The sequence below is a fragment of the Mus caroli genome, unplaced genomic scaffold (genome assembly GCF_978045245.1).
Source record: "Mus caroli unplaced genomic scaffold, Mus_caroli_1 scaffold_1, whole genome shotgun sequence".
NCBI lineage: Eukaryota > Metazoa > Chordata > Mammalia > Rodentia > Muridae > Mus > Mus caroli.
In genome coordinates, this window is record NW_028227256.1 from 55741495 (window position 1) to 55761510 (window position 20016).

Here is a 20016-nt window from a genome sequence, read left to right on the forward strand (position 1 = left end):
AATTGTGAAAAATCACAAAAGTACAGAACAACTCAAGAGCTCAACCTTCCCGTGCGTCTCTCCAGAAGAGTCTGTAGCTGCTTCCCAGGGCAGTGTCGCTCAGCCCCAGGAGCAGTTAGTTACCTACAATGTTTGCTTTTTGTTGCTGTTGTGTTCAGGAACGTCGGATTCATACACGTTGGGATTGGCAGATGAAATTTCTGAAATTTCCTCATTTGTGGTTGTGGTTAACATCTTCTGCCTGTAAAAGGAACGATGGTCACTATATCACAAAACCTTGACAGGTAGAGGCAATGCAGGTATTTGGTGGCAGGTAGGTAGTAGAATTCGGCTTTCTTTTGCTTGAGGAAGCATCCTCTCTCATCACAGTAATTGGCTTACATTTGGTGAAACGTGGTGTTTGGGAGATCATATTTCCAATGGAAATTGATGCGATGGATAACTTATCTTCTAGGTTAGTGGTTTAGGAAGGCCCTTCAGGGAATGGTGATGGTGACTGGCAACTTTTCTCAACAGAAGCCAGAATCAGAGCGCTGGAACCCACTGAACTCTGAAAAACAATCCTCAGTCGTGGGACAAAGCAGCCCAGAACCCACTGACAATTTACCTGTGTTTTACACAAAAACAGACACACAGGAGAAAAGGCCAGATACACAGTTCACCCCAGATGAAAAGTCTACCTCCACAGTGTGTGTCCAGGTCCAGAAATTTACCTCCTCCCAGAGATCAGGACGGTGACCTGACCTATCAGTCACTTGAACACCCTCCTGCTCTCAAAAGCAACTCAGTCAAGGCCCCCTGAGGGAAGATCCCATACCTGAGGCAGTTATTTTCTTCTGTCAGGGTCTTTATGTTGTACTTATGCTTTTCTTCAGCTTCAGCAAGCTTTGTCTGGAACAATTTCTCTAGATTTGCTGCAATAGTTTTCTAAAAGATAAATTTGAATAGCTGTCTTCCCCAGAGCCCTTGGGACATAGCTTCTGGGCAGAACAGCAGTTCCCCAGGTTCCTCCCCAGCCCGGTTCTCAGTCTAACCAGGACTTGCCTGTCTCTCGAGTTCTTTCTGGCATTGGAAAAGGTTTGTGTTCAGGGTCTCCAGAACAGTAGCTTGTGCCCGCAACTCAGCCTCCAAGATCTGCACAAGAGGAAGCAGCCTCAGGACATTGTGCTGATATAATAAATGTCCCCAAGAGAAGAGAGAACCCAGGAATACTCCCTTCTCCAGGGTATTTGGAACACAATACACCATGCCAACTTCAGGCACGTTTTCTTGTACCACTTACTGCCATTTCTACCTTCTCTTTCTCTCCCTCCTGTGTCCTGCTCTTCAGGTTCACTGCCACTGCGGCCAAAGCAGCCTTCATCAGGCAACGTGGTCATCAGCCACTCAGCCACTGCATGGTCTTATTTTTTTTTTAAGATTTGTTTTTAAGATATAATATTTTTATGACTTTTTGAGAATACAATGCATTTGATCATATTTACCTCCCACTTTTCCTTAACTAGATCCACCCTTTAATTCTTCCAAACTTTGTGTTCTCCTTAAAAAATTTAATATTTAGTTTGTGTGTGTGTGTGTGTGTGTGTGTGTGTGTGTGTGTGTGTGCATGCATGCACGTGTGTGTTCATACGTGCAGGTACACATGTGAGTGAATGTGTCTGTAGAAGCCAGAGGAATGCATCAGATCTTCTGGAACTGGAGTTAATAGGCAGCTGTGAGTCACCTGATTTGGATGCTAGGTTCTAAGCTCTGTTCCTCTGGAAGACAAGCAAATGCTGTGAGCTGCTAGGGCATCTCTCCAACCCCATTCTGCATATTCTTTATTACAATACCTCTTCCTATTTTTTGTTTTGTTTTGTTTTTCAAGACAGGGTTTCTCTGTATCATCCTGGCTGTCCTGGAACTCACTCTGTAGACCAGGCTGGCCTCGAACTCAGAAATCCGCCTGCCTCTGCCTCCCAAGTGCTGGGATTAAAGGCGAGTGCCACCACACCCAGCTAATACCTCTTCCTATTGATTCCAACTCTGTGATATTCTGAAAAAGACGAAACACTAGAGACTGTAAATAGGTTTGTGGGTTCAGTGGCTGGGGGAGTGGAAGGGAGGATGTTGGGAAAGAGTATTTTTAGTGCAAGAAACTGTCTTGTTTTACCCAGTAATGATGGATACCTGACATGATATATTAACCAAAACCCATAGCATGTATACCATAACAGTGATCCCTGATGTAAACTAGGGACCTCAGTTAACCACTGCGTGCTGATACTGACTGCTCGGTAACTAACATGTCATGTAGTGCAAGCAGCTAGCAGGGGAACAGGAAGAGTACCGTGGGAGATTATATGGGAACTTTCAAGATGGATGACTGCCCTGGAAATTTCTGGTTTCTGGAAACTGTCCCATGAGAGGATGTTTTGCTGAGGCAGACACATGGTGTTGCAGTTACTGGTAATTTTAACAAGACAGTCTCAGACAGTGAATGGAAACAGATGCTGGGGTGAGGCATGGAGGGGACATGTCCTAATGGTAGGCTCTGTCTCCCACATTCCATCTCTTTAGACCCTTTTCCACCTTGTTGACAGGCCATATCTTGGGTGAAATTCTTCTCCTCAGATGCTTCCGGTGGCTCTTTTAGTCCAACCTAGATTCCTTAATGTGGCAGGCAGACTGCGAAACTAGTCTGTGCTGTTTCCTGTGGGCCTGTATAAGCTCTCTGGCTTGCTGGGAAAACTGTCTCAAGGACCACAGAGGACAATGTTCCTGACATTGTCCTCTTGTCTCTCTGCCTGTCTTGCTTTCTATGCACACCAGCTTCTTTCATTATGTTGGGTTGGAACTCTATCTCTGCCTTGTCCACATTATGAAATTCAGAAATACCTACCTGTGTCCACATACCACATACCACACAGTAACCCTGCTGATCTGAGGCAGATGTGCACCCACCCCCAACAGAGCTCATGCCTCTTTCCTCTGAGGAAATGATATCGCACTCATATTTTATCATAAACATATCTTTTTTTTCCTGCCTGCATGGTTGTGCATGCCTCTAATTCAAGCACTTGGGAAGCAGAGCAAGTGTTCTCTGTGAGTTGGAGGCTAACCTGGTCTACACAACAGGTTCCGGGTCAGCCAGGGATGAACAGTAAGACCCTATCTTAAACACAGCAACAACAAAAACAAATGGACCAAGAAGATTCACCACATATCTCTCTTCCAATTTGTCATCTTCATAGTACCCTACAGTCAGCACCTAGCAGTTACTGTGTGCATTTTTGTTAGGCACTGACAAAGCTAAAGATATCAACCAGATTGGTTTCTTTCCCTGGGTTTCAGCCCACTTAGTCCCTCCACCTCCTCAGACCCCTAGAGAAACACCACACAACACATGTCTTCCCATGATTCCTGAGCTGGACATGTAACATCACCAAGAGCAACTGCATTAAGTTCAGCACTGTTGTAGGCTGAGCTTGCCTTCTTACAGTCACGTATCTGTTCAAGGATCAACTGGTGTTTATTTAAAGCCTAGAGTGTGCCAGGTACTGCTTTAGGAAATAAGGATTAACGGTGAAGAAAACATACAGAAAGGCCTTCCTTCACTGAATGTGTCTGCTTGGGTGATCAAATTAATGTAGAAAAGCAAAACAGAGAAAGAAAAGTGTCGGAGAAGACAGCTGAACCTTTAAATAGAGTGTCTTCCAAGAGGCTACCATCTGAATGAAGACCAGAAGGGAAAAACGTTTGCCATGGAGATCTTGGGGAAAGAGGTGTCTAGGTAGAGACTGTTAAATGCAAAAACCTTCAAGGTAGGGTACTCTGTCCCTTTAAAGAACCAATAAGAAGTCCGGGGCCTTTGGAGAGGAGTGGTGGAGGCAGAAAGAAAGGAGAGGAGTTGAGAGAGAGAAGGGAGCAGGTAGAACAAGCTCACGGACAACACAGGGCTGAGACTGATTCAATCCCACCAGCTAGGCTGGAGCGAACCTGATGCAGAGGGCTCTGGAGGACTTTCAAAAGGGGTGACTCTACACCAACCTTTAATTCCGACTAGGGAGATTCAAAGGGATCACACTGCTTCCAAATGGCTTCCCTGCATCCCAGAATGAAGTCTGTGAGCATGTAAAGGAATATAAAAGTATTCAGTACCGAACAAGCTAAGCTTCACAATAGCTAGCACCTACTGAAGACTCTGCAGACTTGCAAACAAAAGAAACCAGATGGAAACAGACTCAGAAATTATACCTATGATAGAATTAGCAGAGATGCTCAGCAGAGCTTTTCTGGAATAGGACTCCCTGTATCTACCTTGTATCTACCTTGGAGGCCTACCTTGGAGGATGCTGCAGTTTGTTTGCCAGCAGTTTAAGATACGATTTCTTCATAATGTTAGTGCAGTGACTAGTCTTTTTCTTAGACATGTTTATTCTGGATACAAATTAGGTTTCTTAGTGAAAAGGGAAACAAAGGTTTCTTTAGTTTAACTGATTTTTTTTTCATTTGCCTTCACACATGGCCTTCTGTGTCTCAGCAGAGAGGAGCCCAGCAGCAACCATCATGAGTAAGGTACACACAAAACAGGCTTAGAGGCAAAGCTCTTCAGGAAGCATTAGGAAGACTGAGGGCTCAGAGGGAAGAACATGATTGTTGTAGTTTGAATAGTATGGCCCTGTAGATTCACGTGTTTGAATGCTTGGCCATAGGCAATGGCTCTATTAGGAGGTGTGACCTTGTGGAAGGAAGTGTGCCACTGTCAGGGCAGGCTTTGAGGTCATGTGACAACTGAGATACACAGCCTCCTGGGGATTAAGATGTAAAACTATCAACTCCTTCAGCACAATGTGGGCCTGGATGCTGCCATGCTCCCACCATGATAATGGACTAGACCTCTGAACCTGTAAGCCAGCCCCAATTAAATGATGTCCTTTATAAGAGTTGCTTTGGTCATGGTGTCTCTTCACAACAGTAAAATGCCAACTAAGACAATGATGTTCTGTAATTCAAAGTCCTGTGTTTTAAGTGTCACTTGACATAGCTGTCATTCAACACTGATGACCATGCAGCCTTTGCTTTCTCCTTGTTCACAGCTGGCTCTGAGAAAGGCTGCATTTGCTTGAGATGGAGTTCGAGATTCATTTTGACTTACAGAGTTCAACACTTAGGTTTGGGTGCTCTAGTAACTGTACTTATTTGGGTAAAATTCATTTCATTTCCCCAAGTGTGTAGGGCTTGGAAGACACTACTTTCATAGAGCTGAATGGGAACGCTTACCTCTTTGGATTTTCTCAGCTCCTGTATTTGCAGGATGTCTTCATCATGTTGTCTTAGGAGCTCCTGAAAACAATTGAATTTGGAAAGGTTAGAGAACAAAGAAGCCACCTGAGGACTCGGGAGTTTAACACTTACTGAACTGCAACATTATTAACTGATGGGTTTGATGAGCTCTAGGACCTACATAGAAGTGTAAAGCAATGGAAAACACATAGACCATCCTGGGAAACAAAACCAAAGCTAACAAATAAATTAACAAGAGGAAAATCAAAGCAAGGACTAGTAGCCCAGTCAGGCTGTCTGCCTGTACTAACTAGCTTTATGTGCCACCAAGGCTGTGCAGTGCCTCCTTGAGTGTAGAGAAACGATTAAGCAGAATGGGATGAGACTCTTGCCCTTCACTCAGAGGACATCAAGACGACTCAGGGAGGGAGGACATTTTCGTTTTTCAGAAAGGATGATGGAATAATTGTCTATTCATGTAGATAGAAAAATTTCCTATGACCTCTACTTCACTCTACACACAAAAAATTATTCAATATGGACCATAGACTCAGAAATGCTAAAATCAACAAGTTTCTAAAAAGAGAATACCCACGGCTTTATGATAGACAGTAGTGATATGGGGAAGGCAGAAAGAGGTTTTAATTCTAAAAAGAAAAGATGGATAATCTGCCTTTCATCAAAATTAGAAATTTCTGTACATTGAAAAATAACGTTTGCAAAATGAGAAAGCAACCCCCCCAGTGGAAGTTCTTATTGCAACATATATACAAAATATTTGCATTATCATATCTCCTAAGTAATAGAAGAGTTGAACAGAAAGAAAAGAAGATAGAAATCTATGCCCAACACTTTAGGAAAACTGGACATGTTTAGTCATCAGAGAGACTTAAAAAAATGACTGTCACTTCATATTTATCCCCACTACAATGGCCATAGTTAAAGACTGGGTAGCCTAAGTGTTCAGGATTCGGTGCAGTCAGAATTCACATATTTCAGATCTCAGAGTAAAACATTTCTACTGTGGAAACCATAGATTTCCTCTGTGCACCCTGGAGCTTCAGTAATGCACTCCAAGAGAAGGAAGAGAATATATCTATGAGTCAATATTCATAGAAGCTTTGTTTAAAATCCAACAAATGAAAATAATCCAAATATTACAAACCAGGAAACCAAGAAGCACATTGTGTGACCTTTCTACTAAGCGATCCTGCTGAGCAGTGAGAAGGAACACAGTGGGTATGGGCTTGGGCTTGGAAGGTCAGTGCCAGCAGGCCAAGGCCAGAAGGGCAGGCTCATCCTGGGTTGCACATCAGCTGGTTCCACCCTGGGCTACAGAGGAAGATCTGCCTCAAGCCACTTTTATAAAAAGAATGTATGAATGTGAAAAACAAATAAATAAATTTTATCAGTTATTTTTACGGGAAAACAATACATTAGACGTTAGGCATTCTATGTCCAAGTTAAGTTTTAAAACCTGAACATTGAGCAACACTGCTTTTTGGCTAGTTTGACCTAGGTGGGCCAGAGGTGGCAATGGAGTGTGTCCAATGTTTCTCCTCCCCCTCAACTGGTTCTGAGCAGATGTGGGCCCTGCTCTATCGTGGCTCTCCTCATGCCCTTCCCAGGTTGGGCAGGGTCTGAAGTTGGAGATGGGGGTGGTATCTGAGCACTCACTAGTCCATCTCTGAGGTGCAGGAATCCCACCGTGCTTCTGTGATCTCCCCATGGTCACCAGAGCTTTCTGTTGGATGGAGATGATGGTGGAAGGATTGAGAAGGATGAAAAAGCAGGGGTGTGGGGTAGAATGGAGTGGGGTGGGGATTGGGGTGGGGCTGGGGTGGGGTGGGGCAAAGATGCAGGTGATTCAGTCTGGGTCCAGACAAGGAGTCAGAAGAGAACACTGCTTACAGTTCCATCAGACAGGATGAGTCAGAAAATGATCTGGACAGATGCAGGGGGTTTCCACAAAGCACCCTGACTCATCAAGAAGGGAGGGTTGTTGAGAAAAGGAACAGGACTGCTGCCAAGAGAAAGTTCTGAGCAGAATCTCATCACCTGTGATAGGGCTGGGAGTACGGAGACATGTAAGAGATTATTACTGAAGAGGAGCATAAGGAACAGGCCAGCAGAAAGAGTGATCAGCAAAGCCTCTCTCCATAGCCCTGGCTATGTTAGAACTCACTCTGTAGACGAGGCTGGCCTTAAACTCAGAGGGATCCGCCTGCCTCTGCCTCTCCAGTGCTGGGATAAAGGTGTGCTTCACCATACCATACCAGGGTTGCTATTAATAAATATTAAAAATAAATTTCACTATTAGAAAACTCAGCAAAGAGACTGGAAAAGAGTGTTTGCGTGGAAGGGCAAGAGGGAAATATCAAGTGTGAGAAAGTCAGCCGAGGTCAGGGAGCAGAAAGGAGAAGAAGATGAACAGTGCAAACCAAGTTTGAGGAGGAAAGCCAAAGTGGGGGATTTAAGGTATGGCTGGAAAATGCAAAAACTAAACCTAGTCTCAGAGACTGACACGGAAAACCCATGGAAGGGTCCCAGGTATCCATGGTGGATACCTGGATATCCTAGCTGGATACCCAGCTAGCCTGTTGATAAGGAGTCTGAGGCCCATGTAAACAGACCACAGACTCCATCTAGATTATAATTGGTTAAATGTATTGATCCTGATGGCAGGACAACACTCTCTGAACCAAACTTGAAATTGCAACGCAAAGAGGACAGAGGGAAGGATTTTTAAATGTGAAAACCAGAAGGCGACCTAGTGTCTGCATAAGCAAGCCAAGTGTGGTTCTACTGTGCTAAGAGTCGGTGATCCTTGAATGTCTGCATAAACAGGTTACTGATGCTGATGAGCAGTTAGAGGCACAGCTGCACATTTCTGGGTGGGTGGGGCCACTGAGTCACCCCCAGGAACTGGAGTCTCACACAAATGCCTTGTGGGTACCAAGATGGATACCAAGCACAAAATGGAATTTCTTTACCCTGTCACAACTCTGTTCCACAGAAGCCCCTCCTTATGGTCCCTCCCAAAGAAGCCAAGGGTCTGTCAGAAAGACGAATAAACAAGTCATCATCTCCTGTGGCTCTAAAGGACAAAGCGACCTTTGCCTTGGTGGGCAGAGCTCAGAGTGTGTGTGTGTGTGGGGGGGGGGGGAGATGGCAGGCAGCCTTTTACCTGGAGTAGTGGCTCTAGCTATATATGTAGCAGAGGATGGCCTAGATGGTCATCAATGGGAGGAGAGGCGATTAGTCCTGTGAAGGCTCTAGGCCCCAGTGTAGGGGAATGCCAGGGCCAGTAATGGGAGTGGGTGGGTTGGGGAGCAGGGCAAGGGGGGAAGGGATAGGGGATTTTCAGAGGTAGAACTAGAAAAGGGGATAGCATTTGAAATGTAAATAAAGAAAATATCTAATAAAAAAAATCAAGTTGGGTGGTGGTGGCACATGCCTTTCATCCCAGCACTTGGGAGGCAAAGGCAGGCAGATTTCTGAGTTCGAGGCAAGCTTGGTCTACAAAGTGAGTTCCAGGACAGCCAGGGCTACACAGAGAAATCCTGTCTCGAAAAGACAAAAAAAAAAAAAAAAAAAAAAAAAAAAAAAAAAACAGCTCAACCATGTGATGATTGACAAACACTAACTTTTGTCTTCACATCTGTATTGCCCTTAGAAGTTTACTGAGGGGCTGGCGAGATGGCTCAGTGGTTAAGAGCGCCGACTGCTCTTCCGAAGGTCCCAAGTTCAAATCCCAGCAACCACATGGTGGTTCACAACCATCCGTAGTGAAATCTGATGCCCTCTTCTGGAGTATCTGAGAACAGCTACAGTGTACTTACATATAATAAATAATAAATCTTTAAAAAAAAAAAAAAGAAGTTTGCCGAGGAAGATGCTTTCTACATTTGGTTTTTATAAACTTTTAAAGGTTGATTTGGGCATGTTGCAAGGATAACTAGCAACTGTATTTGTGTTTATCTTATAATAAGTTATGCTATCAGACCAACAGAACCAACCTTTTTTTTAAACAAAACAAAAACTGATAAATTGAGTCTGTGGTGGTAGAAACCAGAAGAATGGTGGCCTGGGGCAGGTGAGAGGAGATGGGTTTAATGGAAGAGGAATTGGCACAATGGTTAGAAATGTACACATGAGTGATATAATCAAAATATTGACAATATTGCATAATTCTCCATTTGCATGAAAAGGATGGAGGAATCTAAGAAAAGTTATAGCTTGCATAATTAGGGTGATTGTGGGGCATTGGGCTATGCAAAGACAGTCTGGTCTCCAGTCAAGCTGAGATGTTGAACCCCGGGACCTGGTGGTGATAATTCATCTACATGGGATGGAAGTTCTCTCTTGTCTCCTGGAACCCTGGCTCCTGTCGAAGTTACCGCTCCCCTCAGCCCCGACAAGAGAAGTGTGTGGCTAGCAGTCAAGTAGGCAATGTCCCAAGCTTCTGATCTTCAGGCTAAACTCCTCCCCAGTCACCTAGCAACAGAAAAGATAGCAGCATACCATAAGAGGGGCTGTTTGGCCCCACCTCGCCCTCTCTCCTCCTCTCCTCTCCTCTCCTCTCCTCTCCTCTCCTCTCCTCTCCTCTCCCTCTCCCTCTCCCTCTCCCTCTCCCTCTCCCTCTCCCCCTCCCTCTCCCCCTCCCTCCCCCTCCCTCTCCCCCTCCCTCTCCCCCTCCCTCTCCCTCTCCCTCTCTCTCTCTCCCTCTCTCCCTCCCTCTCCCTCCCTCTCCCTCCCTCTCCCCCTCTCTCCCCCTCTCTCCCTCCCTCTCCCTCCCTCTCCCTCCCTCTCCCCCTCTCTCCCCCTCTCTCCCCCTCCCTCCCCCTCCCTCTCCCTCTCCCCCTCCCTCTCCCTCTCCCTCTTCCCCTCCCCTCCCCTCCCCTCCCCTCCCCTCCCCTCCCTCTCTCTCCCTCTTATTCTCTAGCCTTTCTTCTTCTCTCTCTCCTTTCCCCCTTCTTTCCTCTTGGCTATGGCCAGTCTCTCTCTTTTACCTTCTCTCTTTCCCCCTGCCTTTCTATAATAAAGCTCTAAAACCATAGACTGTCTCTGTGCTCTAATCAAGGCCCACTGTGCAGACTCTTGCCTGTGTGGGAACCTCTCTTCCCTCTTCCCTTAACCCCAGGGGGACAGGGAATAACCCCAGGGCACATTTTGGTTTCGGGGGGCTGTCCCTTATCCACTCCCCATCGAGTGGGTCAGAGGCTTACATGCCCACCTGGGCTGAGTAGAAAGCATCTGGCAGCCCTCCCGTATCTGCCTGCCCAGAGCATAGGTGGAGCTCTGGCCAGATGTGGGCTATCCTCCCTCTCTCCTCTTTTTCCAGGCCCATTTATAGTTCCCACAGGTGATGCCTAAGTCCTGATCCTGAAAGAAAATTAAATTCAAGGTTCATGACTCATGCGGCTTGCTAGTAAGGAGGGCTTTTTGGGCCAAGGGCAAAGACCAAAGGCTGTTGCTGTTAAGTCACTCCAGGAACTGGCTAGCCATAAAGATAGAGGTATACTATCTTTACAGACTATCTCAGCCAAGTTAAGCACCTGCCCCTCAGAAATGCTGTTACCTCACTCTGCATGTACAATTTGCTGATGTTTAAACTGTCCAATTGTGTGTAACCATGCCATTTCTTCCCCTGCCCCCAGCTTTTTTGTATATAAACCCCTAGCTTCTGAGCCTCATGGTCGACTCCTCTGTCTCCTGCGTGAGATACGAGTCGGCCCGGAGCTCCCCATCATTAAACTACCTTGTTTGTTTGCATGAAGACGGTCTCTCGTGATTCCTTGGGTGTGCACGCCATCTCGGGACTTGGGTGGGGGTTTCCCCAAGAGGGTCTTTCAATTCCAGAATGACCCTCTCTTCTGATAGGGAGGTGTGTGGCTGATGGCCCAGTTGTGACAGTGTTACAGAGTTCTGCCTCTCTAAGGTACCTCATTGGCTGCATCCAAGAACTCAGAGATGGGCTGTGCGAACTGGAGGGGGCTAGAATGCTAACACCTTTTGCTTAGTCAGTGTCTATCTGTTTGGGAAAACCTTATCTATGATGTTCTTATTGTCTAGGAGGTGCATGGAGCTTGCCTTACCTTAGTGTTTAGATAACCACTCTGATTTAGTAGGAGTGGTACATGACCAAACCGCCTTGACGCCAATGTCTTTTCCTTCCTTTATAGAAAGGACTGCAGGTGGGGGGTGGCATTCAGAAAGGCAATGTTGGCAAACCAGGTTTTGCACATTTAACATACTGCTATTCCCTACTAATTACAACTTTCATTCCAAAAATCCCGATGTAAGACAGCCTAGCTATAAAGGGCCCCAAGACAATCCTCCTCCAACTTGGCTTCAGCTGTCAACTTGACTCAGCCCATAGTTATTTCAGGGGGTTTCAGTTTGGGGACTGTACCCATCACATTGCTTGTAGGCATGCCTATGGGGCATTTTCTTGACAGCCAATGGATGTGAGATGGCCCAGCCTACTGTGGGTGGTACCATCCCTAGGCAGGTGGTCCTGGCCTGTATAAGAAAGGCAGCTGAATAAGAATGAGCAAGCCAGAAAGCAGTGTTCCTCTGTGGTTTCTGTTTCAAGTCCCTGCCTTGGTTGCCTGCATTGGAAGTTGAGGATGAACTGCCCCTTGTAAGATGAAATAAATCCTTTTCCTTCCATTTGCTTTTGGTCATGGTTTATCGAAGCAATCAAGTGCAAACTAGAACAGTCATTCTTTTTGTATATATTTCCAGGAAAGTTGAACAAAGAGGAGAGTAGGTCCATTGAGACCAACAAGTCACCCAAGTACATAGGCCCACTGGGCTCAGCTGCTCCACCTAGACCACTCTCAACTAGTTCCAGTTACCTCTTTCTCTCGAGCGACGTTATCAGAAACAGCACTGATGGACTCATTCATTTTCTTCTTTTTTTCTTCCAACTGTAACTCAAACTTTTTTTATTATTCTACATTCTGTGGAGGTGAGAAAGGAAAGACAGGTTTGTGTGTAAAATCTGGGAAAGCAGGCCAAAGAGAAACCTAGAATAACTGAAAACAGTACTGGTTCCAGACTGGACTGAACCCGAGAACCTTTCAGCCTGGGCTGGGCACTCTGACCTCTGCTGGGGAGATGCCTGGGGTGAGGTGGGTCTCCCGTGTGCTGTGACAGTAGCCATGTGGGATCAGTCGTCAGCATCTGTTCTTTCTTTGGTGTGTGGTTTAGTTTCTGTCTCCTGCTTGTCTTTCTGTCTTCTCTCCTGAAGTAATAGCTGTGCTTTTGGGGGCATTTTTTTCTTTAAAGCTCTTGGTTAGTCAGATTGTTCTGAAAGACCTCAAAAAGGAGACTCTCACTCAAGTCTTGGGATAATAGCGGACCCCCAAGAACATGAGAGACCAAACTTGATGCAAACCACACGAGGCTTTATTCAGGGAAAGCCAGAGCTCTGAGGACGACTCATATCCCACGTAGGGGTAGAGGAGTAGACCCCGAGGGGAAAGAGGTCCCAGTTTTTATAGGCCCTGGGGAGGGGGAGGAGGGAGTAGGGGATTTCCAGATCTAAACAATGTCTATTCTAAAATGATTGATTTTGCAAGAAATGGGTATGGGAGGGAAACAAGGAAGGAGTCTAATAAAGGTGCAGCAATTCCTGTGGTTGCTGGGGAGATTTTCCGACTCTATCCCAGCAACCAGTATCACAAACACCTGGCAGTGAGGTGCAGCAGTGGGCACACACCTGGGTTTAAGGAACGGTCAGAACATTGGCAGACACATGGGTTCAAGGAGTAGTCAGAGCATTGTGCACCTCTATTTTTCTAAATCAGTGAAGCTAGTTCTGCTAACAATGAAATCTATTTTGCCAATTTCAGGGCTTCTGTGACCTTTTACATTCTGTCAGGATCTTCCAGTTCATAATAAAATTTCACACTTAGCAGAGGTAAGTTCACCTGTTCTCAGTGTTGAAAGACTCAGCAATAGAGCCCTGAATAATTTAAATTCAAATTCATGAATTCTTCCTGGAATTTTAGGTTCTATATTTCATTATAGATGCCAATACCCATATTTGTTCCAGATCATGATGGGCAAACATGTAAGTTTTAGATCCTTTAATTCGTGTGTCTGAAATTCAAAAAAAAGAAGAAGAGGAGGAGGAGGGGAAAAAAAGGCAAGCCTTGTCCTCACTGTCCTGTTTCCTGTAACCTGAGGCACCTTTCATTCAGAAGTTCAGCATCTGGTCTTTGAGGCCCCTTCCCTCAAGTCAAGGTCAAGATCTATAGCCTGTTTTGTTTATGGTTTTTATTATCTTGTACTGGAAAAGCCAGCAGCTTCTGCATGACTCACTTTGTTTTAGCAGGATCTTTTCCTTCTCCATCTTCTCATCCTTCTCCCATTCAGCCTTTCGTTTCAACCAGTACTCTTATGTTTCCTCATAAAAGCTATCCTGTGGAGCACAAAGGCACCTGTGAGAAGAGCCATAATGACAGGGGAATGCTATGACAGGGGAATACTGCTAAGTTACTCACAGGGTCACAAGAGGCTTTGCTCTCCCCTGACTTGGGAAGAAAACCAATTCCAGCAAAGTTCAGAGGAGAGCTGGGATAAGCCGATAGGTCAAAGGCCCTCTAGGAACAGCATTTACCCTGCTGAATCTTGACTTCTTTGGAAGACAGATCGGCTCTCTGAGTCTGAGAATCAAGTCTGACTCTGCATCTCCCTGTAAGGCATCCTGCTCTGGGACTTCATCAAGTTTGGGGAATTGTCCACTTTTACTTTCTACTGCTGTGATAAAACAGTCTGATTAGAAGCAGCTTGGGTGGGGAAGGGTTTATTTCGCTTATATTTCCATATTACAACCCATCACTGAGGGAATTGGGCTGGAACTCAGGCAGGAACTGGTGCCAGGGGAGTCCAGGTTGGCTCCTGTGGCTTGCTCAGCCTGGTTTTTTTTTTTTATCTCTCTGCCCAGAGGCGGCCCCACCTGTGGTGGGCTGGGCCATTCCACATCAATTATTAATCAAGAAAACGCCCCACAGACTTGTCCACAGGCAATGAAGGCACTTTCTCAAATGAAGCTCCCTCCCCCCAGATGACTCTATTTTGTGTCAAGTTGACAACAAACTCAACCAGTACAGGGATGAAAGGAAATGGCTTCAGGTCTCAGCTTGTAGAATGTGGGATGAGATAAAATTTTTTGGATGGCAATTTGATCAAATCTGTGAAAGGCCTTAAATATGTCCACTGCTTTGACCAGCACTCTGATGTTTGAAGTTCTGTGTTCTGTCACCTCGAGTGACTGTAATAGCACGTGGTCAGTGAGAAAGTGACAATGATATTCTAAAGCCAAAGAGGCAGTCACAACAAAGGAGGGAAAGACCTCAAGTGCCCAAGAGAAAAGAGGATACAAAAGTGTAGATTCGCTCAGTGAATGGTTCAACAAAGTACTGCAGTTTGCATGGGTGCCTCTGGTGAGAGACAGTTCTTTCTTTTCCTTGTTACTATTGGTGGTTAGCTCCACTTTAAAAAAAAAAAAAGTCTTGTTTTATGAGTGTATGTGTTTTTGTAGGTGTGTATGTCTGTGTACTGTGTGTGAGCCTGGTGCCTGAGGAGGCCAGAAGAGGGTGTTCAGTCTGCTGGCAATGTAGTTACACGTGGTTTTGAGCCATCATTTGGGTGCTGGGAACTGAACCTAGGGGCCTCTGGAAGAGCAGCCAGTTCTCTTAACTGTCAAGCCCTCTCTCCAGCCCCTGCCCTCCTCTCAGTCTTCATTTTTAGAAGACAGTGAACAGCTGTTACACCCTCTTCTCAACAGGCCTCTTCAGACTTGAATGGCTGGTTTGGCAAACATGGAAGCCACTGGGCTCATCCCTGCTGGGCACAGCATTGACACTGTGGGTGGAAGTATTAGAATCTCTCCAGGTCTACAGTCATCCTCAAGTTCTCAGCCAGGAAGGAGCCTCACCTCTCTTGCTCTCAGAGCCTACCATACAGCTTGGAATCTCACCTGAAACACGTGGAACATACTCTTCAGATACTTATATTCCTTGCCCATCTTATCTGGAGGAAAAGAAAACAAGGATGTCATTATTCCTTCCGTAGGCACACTTTCCAAAACTCACATGAACTCCTCAGCACCACTCCCAAGCTCTCCCTGAGGTGATGAAACTGTCTTCGGATTCCCAAGTCGCTCTAGAAGTTTATCAAAAAGCTTATCAGTTATTGGGTCCCACCTGAACCAATGGACGAAGAGCTTCCAGGAGAGAGGCCAGGTACTTTCTAAATGTGCTTCTCCAAGATCTCAGAGCTCCCATGCTCTGTACAGCTGTTTTAGTAAGACAACCTCCCCCCACCCCCAAGGGTCATCTGTATCTATGGGAAGGAGGAACAGAACCTCCCACAATGCATCTGCTTCTCCTTTTAGTAGTGTTCCCTCCTTTACAGTGATTATGAAAACCACACATTCTCTTCAGGAAACTAGAAAACAAGCAAAGTGTAAATAAGACACTAACTTCCAACAGAGGAAGAAGGTTGTAGAGTGTCTCATTCTCTCTGTGGACATTAGTCTATAAACCCCAAATCTGAAGGGTGCACACTCTGCTTTTCCCAAGGGCAGTGAAAACAGTGAGATTCGGTCAGTACAGCCCTATGTACTAGTGAGCCTTGCAAGCACAGTAGCCCAGTGAGCATTCAAGAAATCACTGCCATTTTCCATGCAAGAAAACCTGAAGGCATCATAGTAATATTATAGTTTTAGAACTTTAAAATGCACTTTAAAAAAATTCACGTTCTTGCTTCAGTGAAGAGATCAGGAGTCCTAGATGCAAGCATCACCAACAGAATACAAGAGATAGAAGAGAGAATCTCAGGTGCAGAAGATACCATAGAAAACATTGACACAACAGTCAAAGAAAATGCAAAAGGCAAAAAGCTCCTAACTCAAAATATCCAGGAAATCCAGGACATAATGAGAAGATGAAACCTAAGGATAATAGCTATAGAAGAGAGCCATCTTAAAGGGCCAGTAAATATCTTCAACAAAATTATAGACAAAACTTCCCTAACCTAAAGAAAGAGATGCCCATGAACATACAAGAAGCCTAATAGATTGAACCAGAAAAGAAAACATCAAGTAACATATAAAGGCAGACTTATTAGAATTACACAGACTTCTCACCAGGTATTATGAAAGCCAGAAGATCCTAGACAGTTGTCATACAGACTCTAAGAGAACACAAATGCCAGCCCAGGCTATTATACCCAGCAAATCTCTCAATTACCATAGACTGAGAAAACAAGATATCCCATGACAAAACTAAATTTACACAATATCTTTCCTTAAATCCAGCCCTACAAAGGATAATGGAGAACACCAACACAAAGAGGGAAACTACACCCTAGAAAAAGCAAGAAAGAAATCTTCCTTCAAGAAACCCAAAATAAGATAGCCACACAAAAATAATTCCACCTCTAAAAACAAAAATAACAGGGAGTAACAATCACCCTTCCTTAATATCTCTTAACATCAATGGACTCAACTGCCTAATAAAAAGACATAGACTAACAGACTGGATACATAAACAATTTTCAAAGTAAATGGTCCCAAGAAACAAGCTGGAGTAGCCATTCTAATATCTAACAAAATTGACTCAATAGACACAGATATATAAATGTTGGGGTCATAGACAGATGCACTTAGCACCTAAAATGAGCAGAATGCATAGACACAAACACCTATCTAGGACTAATTGGCTACTCTGGGTCTTCTGTTGTTCCATATCAAATTGCGGATTTTCTTTCTATTTATGTGAAGAATGAGATGGGGATGTTGATTTTGATTTCATTGAATCAGTAAATTGTTTTGGCAGGAAGGTCTTTTTTTCACAATGTTAAGTCTACCAAGTTGTATGCTTGGGAGGTCTTCAAATTCTAGTATGTTTATTAATATCTTTTTCACACATTTAAAGTTTTCACTGTAGAGGTTTTTACCTCTTTTGTTATGTATATTCTAAATACTATATTTGATTTGAGAAACTGGGCAGAGGAGCATGTCCATGATCTCGTTCTCAGCAGACTTGTTACACATATGTGTTAAGACTGGTAAATTTTGTAAGTCGATTATATATCACAACACTTTGCTGAAATTATTGATAATTTCTACAATTTTTTAGTCAAATTTTGGGAATGTTGGATATAAGGTAATGTCTTAGTTAGGGTTTTACTGCTGTGAACAGACACTATGACCAAGGCAAGTCTTATAAAAAACAACATTTAATTGGGGCTGGCTTACAGATTCAGAGCTTCAGTCCATTATCATCAAGGTGGGAGCATGGCAGTATCCAGGCAGGCATGGCACAGGAGGAGCTGAGAGTTCTATGTCTTCATCCAAAAGCTGCTAGTGGAAGACTGACTTCCAGGCAACTAGGGTGAGGATCTTATACCCACACCCATAGTGACACACCCATTCCAACCAGGTCACACCTATTCCAACAAGGCCACACCTTCAGATGGTGCCACTCCCTGATCCAAGGATATACAAACCATCACAGGTAATATAAGCTTCAATTGAAAATAATTTGGCCTACTATTTTCCCATTTGTTTCCCTTCTCTTGCCTTACTGCTCCAGCTAATGCTTCAATCACACTATGGATGAGCAGTAGAGACAGTGGGCAGTCCTCTCCCATTCCTGATTTTAATGGGGATTATTAATGGTTTTCTTCATTTAGGATGATATTGGCCATGAGTTTGTCATACACAATCTTTATTATGTTGGAATATGCTTCCTACAGTCCTACTTGTTCTAGGGCTTTTATTAAGAAGGCATGTTGAGGGCCGGGTGTGGTGGTGCACGCATTTTAATCCCAGCACTTGGGAGGCAGAGGCAGGTGTATTTCTGAGTTCGAGGCCAGCCTGGTATAAAGAGTGAGTTCCAGTACAGCTAGGGCTACACGGAGAAACCTTGTCTCAAAAATCCAAAGGGGGAAAAAAAAAAGGCATGTTGAATCTTACAAAGACTTTTTCTTTTTCTTTCTTTTTTTTTTTTTTGCTTCTATTGCTTCATATGATCATATGATTCTTGTAGTTTTTGGTCCATATTTTTGGTTTATTACATTTATTTCTTATATATGTTTAAAAATAATATAAAATGAAAATAAATGCTCATTTACATTACAAATGCTTATGGAGTTAAACATGCTGTTCTAGTTTATGAATACAATGTAGAAATAATTAAATCAACATAGTTGACACACAGATGTCAACTCAATGATTACAATTTTTTGTAGTAAGAATGTTTGAAACTCACTTTTTTTTTCTTTTTGAAAAGTTGTTGGGATGGCGAGATGGCTCAGCAGGTGAGAACACTGACTGTTCTTCCAAAGGTTGTGAGTTCAAATCCCAGCAACCACATGGTGGCTCACAACCACCAGAAATGAGATTTGACACCCTCTTCTGGTGTGTCTGAAGACAGCTACAGTGTACGTATGTATAATGATAAATAAATCTTTGGGCCGGAGGGAGCAGGGGCTGAGCAAGCAGAGTTCCTAAAATTCAATTTCCAACAACCACGTGAAGGCTTACAACCATCTGTACAGCTACAGTGCACTCATATACACAAAATAAAAAAATCTTTAAAAAAAAAGTTTTAGTTTTGGTTGTTCATCTTGTTTATATGTATAAGTATGTGTGGGGTAATTGTGCATGAGTATAGTGCATAGGTTAGAAGGTACTAGAACCCCTGGAGCTGGACAAGTAATGATGAGCCACCATACCAGTGCTGGAAACCAAACTCAGGTCCTCTGCAAGAGCAGTATAAACTCGGGACAATTGAACCATCTCTCCAGCCTTAAAATGTACTCTTGTGCAATAAGAAATTAAGAACATAGTAGTATTATTATCCTAAGGCTTGCAAAGCTTTTAAAAAATATTTCTCCTGTCTGAGATTTTATATACTTTAAAACATTGCTATTTTATTTATTTATTTACTTACTTACTTAATTAGTGTGCATGGTGTGTGTGTACATCGACAATCCATCCATGCATGGAGATCAGAGTGTAACTTGAGAGACTCAGTGTTCTTCTACCACGTGGGTCCTGGGGAGCAAATCCAGGCCATCAGGCCTGGTCGAAGCGCTGGCCCAAATTCTGTACACTTTGACAGTCACCTCTCATAGGCTAGCCTAAGTAACCATCCATCAGTCTGGGTTCTGTTTTTAAGAGGTTTCTGCTGTGAGTGAGAACACAGAGACATTTCTTTTCTTTTCTTTTCGTTTTTGATTTTTTTTGAGACAGGGTTTCTCTGTATAGCCCTGGCTGTCCTGGAACTCACTTTGTAGACCTGGGTGACCTTGAAATTAGAAATCCGACTGCCTCTGCCTCCAGAGTGCTGGGATTAAAGGCGTGCACCACCACGCCCGGCTACACATTGACTTTTCTTTGACTGGTTTATTTCACTTCCACCCTTTTGGTCCGCCCATGTTCTCACAACTGGGAGAATTCCCTTCTCTTTTGGAGCAGAATAGCATTTTTAAACTCTCATCTGCTGACAGAACACAGGTCAATTCTACAAGGAGGCTGTTGTGCATGGTGCACAATGTGCCTGCCTGGGAGTTCAGACTCTCCCTTATTTTGCCAAGAACCTAAAACTATTCTTTAAAAATCAGAAAGAAATAATAAGCAAGCAGCGTGGATGGTGCAGCCAGAAGTGATTATCTCTCACCAAGATGTCCTCCAGGCTTTTAAAAAAAATGTTTGCCACACAGACA

The 20016-nt window shown here is 44.1% G+C and overlaps 1 protein-coding gene across 1 annotated transcript; it reads right to left on the reverse strand.

The window, feature by feature from the left end:
• Nucleotides 1-123: 123 nt before the first annotated feature.
• On the reverse strand, nucleotides 124-17937 carry Flacc1 (flagellum associated containing coiled-coil domains 1). Its single transcript, XM_021163807.1, is given in 10 exon segments — nucleotides 124-241; nucleotides 818-927; nucleotides 1045-1134; nucleotides 5263-5325; nucleotides 12129-12218; nucleotides 12220-12233; nucleotides 13600-13699; nucleotides 15260-15312; nucleotides 15375-15444; nucleotides 17872-17937. Coding segments are annotated over 10 exon segments (774 nt in total).
• Between the last annotated feature and the right edge of the window lie 2079 nt (nucleotides 17938-20016).